The sequence below is a fragment of the Herpailurus yagouaroundi genome, unplaced genomic scaffold (genome assembly GCF_014898765.1).
Source record: "Herpailurus yagouaroundi ecotype Mexico unplaced genomic scaffold, PumYag 162, whole genome shotgun sequence".
NCBI classification, from domain to species: Eukaryota; Metazoa; Chordata; class Mammalia; order Carnivora; family Felidae; genus Herpailurus; species Herpailurus yagouaroundi.
The window spans coordinates 71400050-71414716 of NW_024412403.1; the positions used below are offsets into that span (position 1 = coordinate 71400050).

At 44.7% G+C, this 14667-nt stretch overlaps 1 protein-coding gene across 1 annotated transcript in view; it reads right to left on the reverse strand.

Moving 5' to 3' along the window:
* SLC12A8 (solute carrier family 12 member 8) overlaps positions 1 to 14667 on the reverse strand; it is a 143587-nt gene that overhangs the window by 104454 nt on the left and 24466 nt on the right. Inside the window, exons 3-4 of the mRNA XM_040484777.1 lie at positions 13302 to 13448; positions 8766 to 8957 (exon numbers count right to left, since the gene is read on the reverse strand). Of these exons, the coding sequence (XP_040340711.1) occupies positions 8766 to 8957; positions 13302 to 13448 (339 nt within the window). The remainder of the gene's footprint in view (positions 1 to 8765; positions 8958 to 13301; positions 13449 to 14667) is intronic.

The following is a 14667-nucleotide window of genomic DNA, read 5'->3' on the forward strand; positions in this document are numbered from 1 at the left end:
ATATATATATATATATATATATATATATATATATATATATATATATCTCAACTTCAAATAAATATTTGAAAATAACACCAACCTCACTTTTCATAATTCCTCAGCACCCTTCTCTCCATCAGGCTTGATCCTTCCCCACCCCCAGGCCACTGGGTCATGGTCATCACTGTGCTCTGTTCCCATTGTTCTCTCAAGAAACAAATTCTTCTTGGGCCTCAGTCAAGTTCCTCCTCCATGAAGCCTTTCCTCATCCCCCGTTTCTGAATAAATATTATGCTTACTGCCAGTAAGTAATGCAATTAATTATCTGGGTCACTAGTCTATTCTTAGTTCATGCATATAAGCTTGTCCCCTACCCCAAGCCACCAAGAATGCAAACATCCTAGAAAACAAAAATGTTTATGCTGATCATACCTCTTCAAAGCCCCTACATTTGCTAACTATGTTGCAAACATTCAACAGATATTTTGTGATATGTTGGCTGTATGAAAAGAGTTCGGGAAGTGGGTACCATTAATTTCCTGCTTTTTTAGGTAAAGACCAGAAGGGCGATATAATTTCTGTACTGGAGAGGAGCTCAGGAAGGAGGTCCCATTCTTCACTGAGATCAGCTCATTTTGCTACTAGACATATACCATCATTGTCAATGTTCCCCAAACTTACACTAGGCATTTCTGTCTATATTGGAGTGGGGAGGGGGGAGCCCAATAAATGTAAGCAGAAGGAAAGTCATCTTTGAGAGAGAGAGAGAGATGACAGAGAAACATCACCTCATGACTCAAACTTACACTTGGCTAAATAACAAGAGTGTGACAGGCATAAGGATGCTGCTATTCTGTCACTATCTGGCCAGGTCAACAGGACTCTGCATGGCCAGATATATCAGAATTTAAAAAAACAACTGGTAACAATGCAGTGATCATCATCACCTTCCCAGGTGTCTGACACCTCACATGTGCAGAGGGTGACACCAGAACTGGAATGCAACCATTTGCATCTGGAGCTTCCAAACCCACCATTTTCCTTTTCTAGCTGGTGAACAGAATTTGCTCACATGAAGTGGGCCAAGCAGTAAAGACTGCCTTTGTCTCCAGTGGCTCCAGTTGAGTCCCTCTCTCCAATTCATAGCTAAAATTACTTTTTAGCCCGAAGATGCTAGGAACAAAACATAAAGGAGAGAAGCCTGTGGAGGCTGTGTGAAAGGACATGGTGGTTAGGAGCATGGACTGTGAAATCAGACCGGGGCCAAATGCTGTGGCTCCCAGGTTTAGCTGTGTGACTTGGGAAAGTGTTTTAAGCTCTCTGTGCTTCATTTCCTCATCTGTGAAATACAAATAATAATAATAATAGTACTTGCTTCAAAAGTTATTGTGAGGGGACACCTGGCTGGCTTAGTTGGTTGAGTGTCCAGCTCTTGGTTTTGGCTCAGGTTGTGACCTCATGGTTCTCGAGTTTGAGCCCCGCATTGGGCTCCACATTGACAGTGTGTAGCCTGCTTGGGTTTCTCTCCCTCTCTCTCTGCCCCTCCCCCACTCGCACTCTCTCTCTTTCAAAATAAATGAAGTCAAGGAAAAAAGAAGTTACTGTAATGGTGAAATAAGATAATTTATGTAAGTTCTTAGAACAGTATCTGGCTCATAGTTTGAGTTATAGAGATACTAGCTATTGGCCTTATCATTTTTACTGTACTATTATTAGCTACTGAAAAAGAAGAAACAGTAGTTAGCCATGAATTTCATAAAATACTTTGTTAATGTTAAATAGATGATGGTATTGTCACTGGAAATTTGCAGTGTAACTTATAAATAAGGATTCTTAAAACTGAAAAGACTTACTATGAAGGAAACCAATAACAACCACAAATTAAACCGTCTTCTCAAAATCTAAGAGCTTTGGGGTAAGAGGTGAGGGTATTTATGGAATGTGGGGGAGTCAAAGTGTCATAGAGATTTCATATTTGGTAGGCGGATGAACATAGTAAGCAATGCTGCTCGGTTGAGAACTATAGGAAAAGTATAATTATGGCTTTTCTAAGGGTGGACTATAACTCTTCTCAGAACAAAAAGCACAGTAGAACTTCCAAATCAGCAAGGGGAAAACATACAATAGAAATAAATTTGAGCCATGTTGGCAAAATAATGAGTTTTTTTAAATTTCAAATGATCTAGAAAGTAATGAAAAGGAGAATATTATATCCTAAAACTTGAGAGGCACACTAATCCTGCATTCAGAAGGGAAAAAAAAAGTATAACCCTAAATATTTTTATTAGTTAAAAAGGGCAGAAAAAATAAAATATTTAACTTAAGACATGATATGGCACAAAAACAGACACATAGACCAATGGAATAGAATAGAAACCCCAGAACTAGACCCACAAACGTATGGCCAACTCATCCTTGACAAAGCAGGAAAGAACATCCAATGGAAAAAAGACAGTCTCTTTAACAAATGGTGCTGGGAGAACTGGACAGCAACATGCAGAAGGTTGAAACTAGACCACTTTCTCACACCATTCACAAAAATAAACTCAAAATGGATAAAGGACCTGAATGTGAGACAGGAAACCACCAAAACCCTAGAGGAGAAAGCAGGAAAAGACCTCTCTGACCTCAGCCGTAGCAATCTCTTACTCGACACATCCCCAAAGGCAAGGGAATTAAAAGCAAAAGTGAATTACTGGGACCTTATGAAGATAAAAAGCTTCTGCACAGCAAAGGAAACAACCAACAAAACTAAAAGGCAACCAACGGAATGGGAAAAGATATTTGCAAATGACATATCGGACAAAGGGCTAGTATCCAAAATCTATAAAGAGCTCACCAAACTCCACGCCCGAAAAGCAAATAACCCAGTGAAGAAATGGGCAGAAAACATGAATAGACACTTCTCTAAAGAAGACATCCGGATGGCCAACAGGCACATGAAAAGATGTTCAGCGTCGCTCCTTATCAGGGAAATACAAATCAAAACCACACTCAGATATCACCTCACGCCAGTCAGAGTGGCCAAAATGAACAAATCAGGAGACTATAGATGCTGGAGAGGATGTGGAGAAACGGGAACCCTCTTGCACTGTTGGTGGGAATGCAAATTGGTGTAGCCGCTCTGGAAAGCAGTGTGGAGGTTCCTCAGAAAATTAAAAATAGACCTACCCTATGACCCAGCAATAGCACTGCTAGGAATTTATCCAAGGGACACAGGAGTACTGATGCATAGGGGCACTTGTACCCCAATGTTCATAGCAGCACTCTCAACAATAGCCAAATTATGGAAAGAGCCTAAATGCCCATCAACTGATGAATGGATAAAGAAATTGTGGTTTATATACACTATGGAATACTACGTGGCAGTGAGAAAAAATGAAATACGGCCTTTTGTAGCAACGTGGATGGAACTGGAGAGTGTGATGCTAAGTGAAATGAGCCATACAGAGAAAGACAGATACCATATGGTGTCACTCCTATGTGGATCCTGAGAAACTCAACAGGAACCCATGGGGGAGGGGAAGGAAAAAAAAAAAAAAAAAGAGGTTAGAGTGGGAGAGAGCCAAAGCATAAGAGACTGTTGAGAACTGAGAGCAAACTGAGGGTTGATGGGGGGTGGGAGGGAGGAGAGGGTGGGTGATGGGTATTGAGGAGGGCACCTTTTGGGATGAGCACTGGGTGTTGTATGGAAACCAATTTGACAATAAATTTCATATGTAAATAAAAAAAAAAAAACTTAAGACATGATAAAAAAAGACCAATATAAATAAAAAGATAGTAGGAAGAGGTATTTAATAAAAGGAAATATGAAATTAATAAAAGAAAAATAACAAAAGAAAGAAATCAGAGAATAAAAGCTAATCCTTTAAGAGAAGCCTGGCTGTCCCTGTCTGTGGAATATGTGACTCTTGATCCCGGGGTTGTGAGTTTGAGCCCCATGTTGGGTGTAGAGATTACTTAAAAATAAGATATTTAAAATAAAAATAACAGCTGATCCTTTAAGAGATAAATAGAATACATACACACCTAGCAGTCTGATTAAGAAAAGAAAAAATTACAGATTTTAGGAATGAGAAAAGAAATACAACTACTCTTTTTTTTTTTTTATATATGAAATTTATTGTCAAATTGGTTTCCATACAACTACTCTTATAGAAGAGAGTAAAATGATGAATACAGAAGACAAATGTGCCATGAATTATCATACATTCATATTAGGCAATGCTAAGCTACTAGTTAAAAAGCACAGGTTTAGGGGCACCTGGGTGGCTCAGTCAGTTGAGCATCTGACTTTTGATTTTGAATCAAGTCATGATCTCATGGTTTGTGAGTTCAAGCCCCTCATGGGGCTCTGCACTGACAGTATGGAGCCTGCTTGGGATTCTCTCTCTCTCACTCTCTCTCTGCCCCTTTCCCACTTGTGTGAGCTTGCATGAGCTTCCACAGATGCACTCTCTCTCAAAATAAATAAACAGCTTTTTTCAAAAAAGCACAGGCTTTTCTGAAACACTGACCTCGAGGAATATCTATAACTTATTGTTAAGTGAGAAACACAAACCATGGAATAGAGTATAAACTCTGTCCCCATTTTTGTAAAAACAAGCAAACACTTCAACAATCATGAATTCACATACATAAACACAGGGAAGGTGGCAGAAAAGGATGGTGGGTATTCACAATGGACACCTTAGGATGGGGAGGGAAATAAACTTTTTCTTTACATTATCGCTGATATGTTAACTAGTTACAATGAACATCATTTTGTAACTTTAAAAGAATTTTATAAAGGAAAAATAAAAACAAATATATTAAGATTTGCAGACTTTATGCAAATGCTACACTTAGGTACGGAGAGCACGGTGTGTCTAGGAAGCAAAGTTCCCCCCACACCTCTCTGCCCACTGAGCTTGACACCCCCACCCCAGAGGTATGGACAACACCACAGACCCCTCCCCAGAGAAGTCCAGCTACCCTCCCCTCCAACCATGAATACACCTCTTCACTGGAAAACATCCCTGTCGACTTGTTTAATGCATAAACACCCCCAGAGTTTATTATGTATACATTTTTAAAGTTTATTTATTTATTTTGAGAGAGAGAGAGAGCGCACAAGCGGGGAAAGGACAGAGAGAGGGAGAGAGAGAATCCCAGTGTGGGGCTTGAACTCACAAAACCGTGAGATCATGACCTGAGCAGAAATCAAGAGTCAGACACTTAACCAACTGAGCCTCTCAGGCACCCCTATTATAGTTTTTCAGTATTTTTATCACCTGCTAAAAAGTTTATAATCACAGACATTCCTTTTCCCTTTTCTTTCTAATCTTCTGCTGCAGGGAGCTGGGGGCGTCACCCACCATTTCATAGAGAGAAAGTGACCTACTTTCAGGACAGAACACTTCCACTCCCAACGTGTTTATGTTACAACAACTGCACCTCACAATCATGGGCATTTTGTTTTTCATCTCTGGGTACCTACCTAACAGACCAGAGCTGCCCTCCACACCCCTCCTTTCCGACATGAAATCCTTGTTTAAAGTTCAAGCTGCTTGACTGCGTTAACTCCCACAACAAAACTCTAGCCCATATCAGGTCTATGAAAGTTTTCCAGTTCTCCATGGTTTTTGCACAGTCCAGCAAAGACCATGTAAAGCAGTAATTACAGACACAACCATGCAGGTGAAAGCCGTATATTTTGGTATCTAGGGTAAGCAACCTCAAAGAAGCCCTCAGACCCAAAAGTGAATGGGGCAGAGGGAGCCTGGATGACTCAGTCAATTAAGCATCTGACTTCAGCTCAGGTCATGTCTCACAGTTCGTGGGTTTGAGCCCCGTGTCGAGCTGTGTGTTGACAGCTCAGAGCCTGGAGCCTGCTTCAGATTCTGTCTCTGTCTCTCTCTTGCCCCTCTCCCATTCTCTCTCTCTCTCTCTCTCTCTCCCCCCGCCCCTCAAAAATAAATAAAACATTGAAAATTTTTTAAAAGTGAGTGGGGCATAGAGTGAGGAGGGGCTCCAGTTCACTGTTTCCTCCACTGGCCAAGGGGTCACCAACAACTCAGAGAGATGATGGGGAAGGATTTGGGAGGATGCAGGGCTATGAAAATATTTGCAAGCTTTAAAATGATTATTTTAAGTGTTTATAGTCTCTCTATTTTTTAAAGATTTTATTTTTAAGTAATCTGTACACCCAATATGAGGCTCAAACCCACAACCCTGAGATCAAGAGCTTGCATGCTCCCTGACTCAGCCAGCCAGGTACCCTTATATCGTCTAAATTTTTATGCCTGAAACAAGTGTTAGCAAACTTTAACATGCTGGCCAAATCCTGCTTGCTGCCTGTTTTGGTAAAAAAGTTTTATAGGAACACCGCTAAGCCCAGTTTTTCATATCGACTATGGCAGCTTTTGAACTACAACAGCAGAATTGAATAGTTGTGACAGAGATATATGACTCATAAAAACCAAGATATTTACTATCTGGACCTTTATAGTGGAAGTCTGCTGACCCCTGCTCTAGGGCAAGCAGGCAATCTGCTCAGCAGTCATTAAAAATAAATGAGTGTATTCATGCCCTGGAATGACGGGGTTACAGGTCAGTAAGACCCAGGAATAGGGACCCTCAGAAACCCGAATTACACCCTGAAAGAAGGGTCTCGAGTCAGTGACCTAACCTTCCACCTTAAGAAACTAGAAAAAGAAGAGCAAACTAAACCCAAAGGAAGCAAGAGGAAGGAAATACTAAAGACTGGAGTAGGAATAAATTGGAGAAAAAAAAAGAAAAACCAACAAAACCAAAACTTTCTTTAACTAGACTGACTGAAGAAAAAAAAAAGGGAGCAAGGTCTCAAATGATTAAAATCAGGAATGGAAGGGAAGCCATTACTACCAATCTTACAAGTACTAAAAAGATTATAAGGGATCTATGAATGATTTTACACCAATAAATTAAATAACAGAGATAAAATGGACAGATTCCTAGAAAGACACAAACTACCAAAACTGACTCAAGAAGAAATAGAAAATCAGATTATGCCTATATAAGTGATTGAATTAGTTATCAAAACACTTCCTACAAAGAAAAGCCAGGGACCAGATGGTTTCACCACTAAGTTTTACCAAACATTTAAAGAAGGATTAAGACTAATCCTTTAGAAACTCTTCTAAAAAATAGAAGAGGAGGGAACACCTCCCAACTCATTCTATCGGGCCAGCTTTATCATGAGACCAAAACTAGACAAAGAGATCACAAGAACACTACAGACCAATATCCCTCATGAATACATACCCCAAATCCTCAACAAAATCCTAGCGGAGTGAATCCAATAGCATATAAAAAGGGTTATGCAGCACCCACACCCTGATCAGAGAAGCCAGCCCAGGTCAGCAGCAGGCAACGGAGAGGCGTACTGAAGACGCCGGCCAGAGGGGTTCCGGTGTTTCTCACCGAGACCCGAACAGAGAGCAAGCTAAGCGAGCGAGGGTGTAGATGGGGTGGCTGTTCGGCAGCAGCTGCCAGTGTGCAGAAAACACTTTTTCTGTGAACACCCTTCCTCTGAAGCAACCCACACACAGGAGACACGACATCCCAGCTTCCCCTCTACAGGGGCCCTTCGCTGGCCCCCGGTTTGGCGCTGGTCCCTGTCGTGGTATTTGCTGCTGCAGGTAAGCTTGCTTACCCAGAGAGCAGGGCTGCAACCTGGCTAGGAGACAGCGCAGAAGTAAAACATCGACAGACAAATCCCCAGGGTAATAAAGTAAACTAACCATTTATTTCTCACTCCCAAGCTACGGAGCTTAAAGATTTTTCTCCAGTAAAGGCAAGTGGCTTTAAGAGTGCAGTGACAATCTCTCTGCCTTTCATGCATGTCACACACACACACACACACACACACACACACACACACACACACACCCTTTGCGCCGTTGGAGAATCAGATGTAGTTATACTAAAATAACCCTGCTGAAAAAGAAAAGAACAAACGTATCCTTTCTTTGAGGAGACTCTTGTACCCTAAGACAAATTCTTTTCTTGAAACTGTGTTTTCAACCACCCACCACCCTTTGCACCATCATAAAAGCCTTTCTCAAGCCAAGAAGTGCTTACAAAGAGCTGCTTCTTAATGTCTGTCTTTGTTTCGCCCTCATTAGGTCACCATCCCTGTGTTTTAGCTAAGTAAGTCCCAGTGCTTCTCCCTGCTCACTAGTTTTCTGAGAGCCTGTGTCCACCCTGCTGCACCGCCCCCTCCTTCTCAGACAGGGCATCCACACACGGCTCTGGCCTCCTCGGCAAGGCCTTCAAGCTGTCAATGAGCCTGGAGCTCCAGCTCATTTGAGAAGTGCCCGCGTCCAGGAAAGTCTTTTGGCACAGGTAAAATGTCCCTTCTTCAGCACTAAAGTGCCCCAGGGACAGGGCCACCCAGCTGCCACCTGGGCTTGGGCCACTGTCATGCACTCCCCTCCCTACAATGGGCATCAAGAATAGTTCCAGCCAAGCCCTGCATTCCTGGGCAGATCAGGATGCCACAAGGCACCAGAGGTAGAAAGGAAGGAGCCCTGGACTCTGGGTCAGGGTCCTGGACAGTGGGCTAAGCTATGCCTCTGAGCTCCCTCTCAGAGCCCCAGTCTGCCCATCTATAAAATGGGCCCAGTTACCCCAACTTGCCTCTCCTCAGATCAAATGGGAACGTGGATGAGAAGATGGTGGCAAACAGCCAAGTGAGGGAACAGATCCCATATGCTGATGGCCTCAGGGCAAAACTCCCCTCCCCCAGCCCCCAGGCTCACCTGTCCAAACACGTACAGTAGCCCAATCGTGCCACCGGTCTGCCCACCAAGGACCGAGGAGATCATTGAGTAGACACCACCGCTGCCAACACCACAGTGCTCCCCAACACCGATGCCAGACAGCACGGTGATGAGGGCCACCAGGATGACGAAGGACACCAGAAACATGCCCGTGAGCACTCCTGTATTTCCCTGCAGCAGAACAGCAAGAAGCAAGGTCAGGGGTTAGGACAGGGAGGCCCTGCCAGTCAGGCCCCTCCCAGGAGCACTAACCACCTCCCCCGACACCTCCAGAGCTGCAACAGGGGTCGGGGAGGAAGAGCTGGGTACCTGAAAAAGGACAGAGGCAGCCCACAAGCGTAGGGCCTGGAAGAAATTCCAGATGAAGGGAAACATCTTGGCTTCAAACTCTTCACTGACTTCCCACTGCCAATAGGGTAAAGTCAAAGCAACTGGATACCCTCATGAGGCCCCTCCCCATCCATCCCCTCCCCGCCCTCCAGTCTGTCTCATCCCTGTACCCTAGCAGGAAGTCACATGCTCTTCCCCACCACCCTCCTGGGCATGCCTTTCCTGCTCACTCCATCTCATCCTTTTAGGTTAGGGGCCACCTCCTCCGGAAAACTGTCCCTGGAACCCTCCTCTGGTTTGTACGGTGCCCGGGCTTAGTACTTTCCACAGTACTTGTCAAGTACTGCTTCCAAGCCCATCTTTACCTCCGGGCTGTGAGTGCCAAGAGAGCAGGATGATGTTTTATCCAGTTATGCTTTATTCAGACAGTTTCTTATTTTGCTGATTTTATATTTTTAATGAAATTATAGAATTACTCTTTTCTTCCTTTGTTTGTGTTTTCAAATTGTTTGCATGTGATAATAAAATATCTTGCACCAATCTTTAAGTTTCCAGGCCAAAACTGCCACTTTAACATCTTCAAAATTATAAGTGTGCTATCAAATTATTCTTTAGAGTTCACATGGTCTATTTGAGACTCTGAGCATGACCTCTGCTCACTCCAGCTTTATGCCACCTCCTAGAAGCTCTATCTTTTCTTTGCCATTTCACATTTGCCTTTTTTCCCCATGATCAAATATGATGTTTCAGGTAAAACGAATGTCAAAGCTCAAAAACAAGAGATCATTTCAGGGCAAAAGGATGCATTTGTGTGGCAGGCAGCTTCAAAGGCAGCCCCCCCATGACCCCCAGCCCCTGGCACACATGCCCCGTGTAATCTCCTCCCCTTGAGTTGGGGTTGGACCTGGTGACTCACTTCTAATGAACAGAACTCTGCAGGAGATCACTTCTGAGATGAGGATAGAAAAAGACCGTGGCTTTCATCTTGGGTGCGCTCTCTCTCTCATTCTCTCTCTCTCTCTCTCTCTCTCCCCCCCCCTTAGACTGCTGGTCCCCGGGTAAGTGAGCTGCATGTAAGGAGGCAGCCCTAGGAAGAGGCCCACATAACAAGGCCAGCCAACAACTGCGCAAGTGATCTTGGAAACAGCTCCTCCTCTGGTAGAGCCTTCAGGTGGGAATGCAGTCCTGACTGACAGCCTGCCTGTGACCCTGGGAGAGACTCTGAGCCAGCTAGGCTGCACTTGGATACCTGGACCACAGAAACTATAAGATAATACATAAGATAATACATGTATTTGCCTCATGCGGCTAGGTACTGGACTAATTTGTTAAACAGCAAGAGAAAATGAATACAACTTGTACCTTCACTTTGCAGAGGGAACTGACACCTCTGGATAGTCATTTCTCCAAAAAATAACCCAGTGGGAGGGTTCAGAAGAAGCCCTTACAGACTTAAGAAACAAAATAGAGGGGCGCCTGGGTGGCTCAGTCCGTTAAGCATCCAACTCTTGATCTCAGCTCAGATCATGATCTCATAGTTCATGGGTTTGAGCACTGCATTGGGCTCTGCTCTGACAGTGTGGAGCTTGCTTGGGATTCTCTCTCCCTCTCTCTCTGCCCCTCCGCTGCTCTCTCTTTCCCAAAATAAAAAAAAAAAAAAGAATCAAAATAAAGAGAGCTGGGGTGCACCTAGCTGGCTGGCTCAGTCAGCAGAGCATGTGAATCTTGATCTTGGGGTTGTAAGTTTGAGCCCCATGATGAGCATAGAGCCTACTTTAAAAAATAGAGAAAGCTTACCTCTTTCTCCTTTCTACAATTCCATAACTACCTTGTGTGAAGCAGAGCCCAGGGACCCAGCTGTCACTGGCTACACCTTCCTCTGCCACACAGCAGTCAGACTGATGGGCCTCCCTTGGACACAGGCTGGAGAGGTGCTGGGCAGTGAGGTGGCCCTTAGGAAGAGGTTAAAAACAGAGGTGGATCCCAGAAGCCTAAATCTGCCTGCACAACAAGGAGTCTGAGATGAAGGCTTTGTGTTTTTGTAAGCAGAAGGCCCTGTAAGTCTGGGAAGGGTGTAGGAGGCATAAATTCTTATAGCTACACTAGGGAGTTTGGCTGACCCTACTCTAAGCTTTCACATGTTAATTAAAAAAAAAAAAAAAAAAAAAAAAGTCACCCACCCCTGGGTGGGTCTGATTTTTAAAAAAATTTTTTTAACATTTATTTATTTTCAAGAGACAGAGACAGAGTGTGAGCGGGGGAGGGGCAGAGAGAGAGGGAGACCCAGAATCTGAAGTAGGCTCCAGACTGCAAAGCCCGAAGCAGGGCTCGAACCCACTAAACGTGAGATCATGACCCAAGCTGAAGTCGGACGCTTAACCGAGTGAGCCACGCAGGCGTAACCCAGGCCATGATTAAGGCTGAACCCCGAGCTAATGACCTAGGTAAAAGAGCTCAGGAAAGTCTGGCCTCACCTAGGCCTCCTGAGGGGCTAAGAACCCCATACACCTTGTCACAGCTCAGCTTTCCTCCCCCAGAATTTGCCCATGCGATGGTTAATTTTCTGTGTTAACTTGGATAGAATATGGTGACCATATATTTAGTCAAACAGTAATCTAGATGTTGCTGTAAATGTAGTTTTTTTGTTTGTTTGTTTTTGTCTTAGCTGTGCTTAACATTTACAGTCAGTAGACTTTAAGTAAAAGAGATTACTGTCTAGGGGCACCTGGGTGGCTCAGTCAGTTAAGTGTCCAACTTCAGCTCAGGTTAGTGGGTTCAAGCCCCACGTCGGGCTCTGTGCTGACAACTCAGAGCCTGGAGCCTGCTTCGGATTCTGTGTCTCCCCCTCTCTCTCTCTGCCCCTCCACCACTCGCACTCTGTCTCTCTCTGTCTCTTGAAAATAAATAAATGTTAAAAAAGAAAATTTTTTGTTAAAAAGAGATTACCATCTATACTGCCAAAGGGCCTCATCCAATCTGTTGGAAGGCCTTAACAGCAAAGACTGAGGTTTCCCAAAGAAGAAAGAATTCTGTAGCCAGACTGCAACACAGGAATTCCGCCTGTGCTCCCAGTCTTTGGATTCAAGCCTGCAACATCAATTCTTACCTGAGTCTCACTTGGACTCACCAGACCCCCCCAGTCATATATATAGGACATCCTATATATCTCTTATAGATATATAGCTCCTATTGGTTCTGCCCGTGTTCCCCTGAAGAACCCAGACTAGTATATTCCACACCTTGAATGACCCCCTCTCTCTTTCATCTGTGCAACCCAGCTCACCTCTCAAAGCCTGGCTGAACCACACCTCTTCCAGGAAGCTTTCCTGGACACTTAGCCACCATATGTTCATAGCCTATTCCACTCCTGAGGTATTTAATACTGCTTTGAGAAACCACTTGGATTCCTGATGTGAAATCTACCCAGGACTGTTAGCTCACCAGAGGGAAGAACAGGGCCTTCTGTTTCATAATCCCATTGGTACCTTGTAGTGCCTGGAACACATTAGGTGCTCATCAATGACTCCTGACTGGCTAGCCTTTTGTTTCGAGCAGCCTGTTTAGTTTACTGGTGTCCCAGGAAGAAGGTGCCATGTAAGGGGTTCAGAACCCCTGCTCAGGACACACATCTGCTTGGAAGCTCCCAGGATGCCTTCAGAAAAGACACAAAGAAGAGGCCTTTGGTTTCTCCATGGAGGAAGCAAACGTACCCCCATGATCTCATGCACCTGTGATCAAGCACTGCCATGTGCAGCCTCTCACACAGGATCTGTGTGTGGTGGGACAAGGCAACCAGTGCCACCAGGAGGGCACCAGACAAGTTGAAAAATACCAGGAAAGCAGGAGAGGGTCACAAACCGGAGGCAAAACTGCCATCTGTCTGCTCTCTCTGATCCACCTCTAGTCCCATCCATGATGTGCCCTGACTCACATTGCTCATATTTCTGTGCTCATATAACTTAAATCCATGGCGAGGCTCCCATTGGAGGCTTTGTCTGAGGCCTAGGTTCTCAGGATTCTCATTTAAATAGCAATGCTAGCTATATGTACTTGCTTCTTGTTTCATGTTTCTGGAGCATCCGTGCTTCAGGAATCTGTTGCCTGCCCTGTGGAATGCCCAAGAGTGCAGACCTTTCCGTGTCACAAACTCACAAGAAACTCCAGGGCCACCAGCTCATCACTCACCACTAACCAGCCAGTCCTCAGGAAAAGGACAACCCCAAAAATGTTGATCATGCAGGATGTGAACACACCGTCCCAGGTCCCAAACAGCACTGGCTCCCACACAAACAGCTGGCTCTTCCACCAGGGCTGGGGCTGGGCCAGCGCCCCCTGAAAACAGAGCACACAGAATTCAGCATGCAGCGCTTCAGAGGGCCAGCAAGGGGAAGGGAAGGGAAGTAGAACAGGAGGTGGGTAGGAGAACTCCGCTCTGACATACATCCACCCTACTATGCCAGGGCAGGTGTGAATGTGCGCACAGTCTTGAAGATTGTTTCTGCAAAAGCGTCGCTGTTCTCTCCCGACAGTGATCCCTGTACCCACACAGGCACAGACTGGTTGCCAGCAGGTGATCCCTGTACCCACACAGGCACAGACTGGTTGCCCAGCAGGTCGGTTCCCTTCTGGCCACTCAGTAGACCACTCCCAGCACGGCTGCAGGTAGGCGTGGCCATGTGACTGAGTTCTGGCCTCTGGAAAATAGGTAGAAGTGTTGTGTGTCACTTCTCGGTGAGTGTGGGATTCTAACTTCCGGCTTTCTGGATAAGGCCACCTTCCCTCCCAGTATCCCCGTCCCACCGGGATAGCAGCTTCCAGCAGTTACTAATCTTCATGTAGACTTCCTTTATGCTTTTTGAGCCTCCGTCCCTAATACTGCTGTAATGAAATCTGCATATTAAATTACTTCTGTTTAAAATGCCTGGGGCACCTGGGTGGCTCAGTCACTTAAGCGTCCAACTTTGGCTCAGGTCATGATCTCCCAGTTTGTGGGTTCAAACCCCATATCAGGCTCTGTGCTGACAGCTCAGAGCCTGGAGCCTGCTTCGGATTCTGTGTCTCCCTCTCTCTGCCCCTCCCCTGCTCATACTTGCTCTCTCCCTCTCTCTCAAATAATTAAACATGTTTAAAGTTTTTTTTTTTTAATGCCTAGAGCGGTCTCTGTTCTCTTGCCTGAACACCGGTGTTACGGTGATCTCTAAGCTCCATTCCATCCCACACCCCAGGATTCTAAGGCATCCTTTGGCAGCTGTTTAGAACCAGAGGCTTATTTATAAGCAGTTAAACAGATGCCTACCTTATTTTTCTAATTCAAAAATAACAAAGGCACTTTAACAAAACACTCAAATGGAAACTCTTTACTAAAAAGACTAAACCTTGTGGAAATACTAAAGTGACTGGCAGAAAACTAGTAGCAGCTCATGTTGTGAGCTGCTCTTGCACAGGATAGTAGTCTAACTTCACACGTCACTAGTCTTCCAGTACCTCAAACTACCATAGCAGTGATCAGGGGTTCTCACCTTACAGGGACTAGGAAGCCCCAACTATGGAC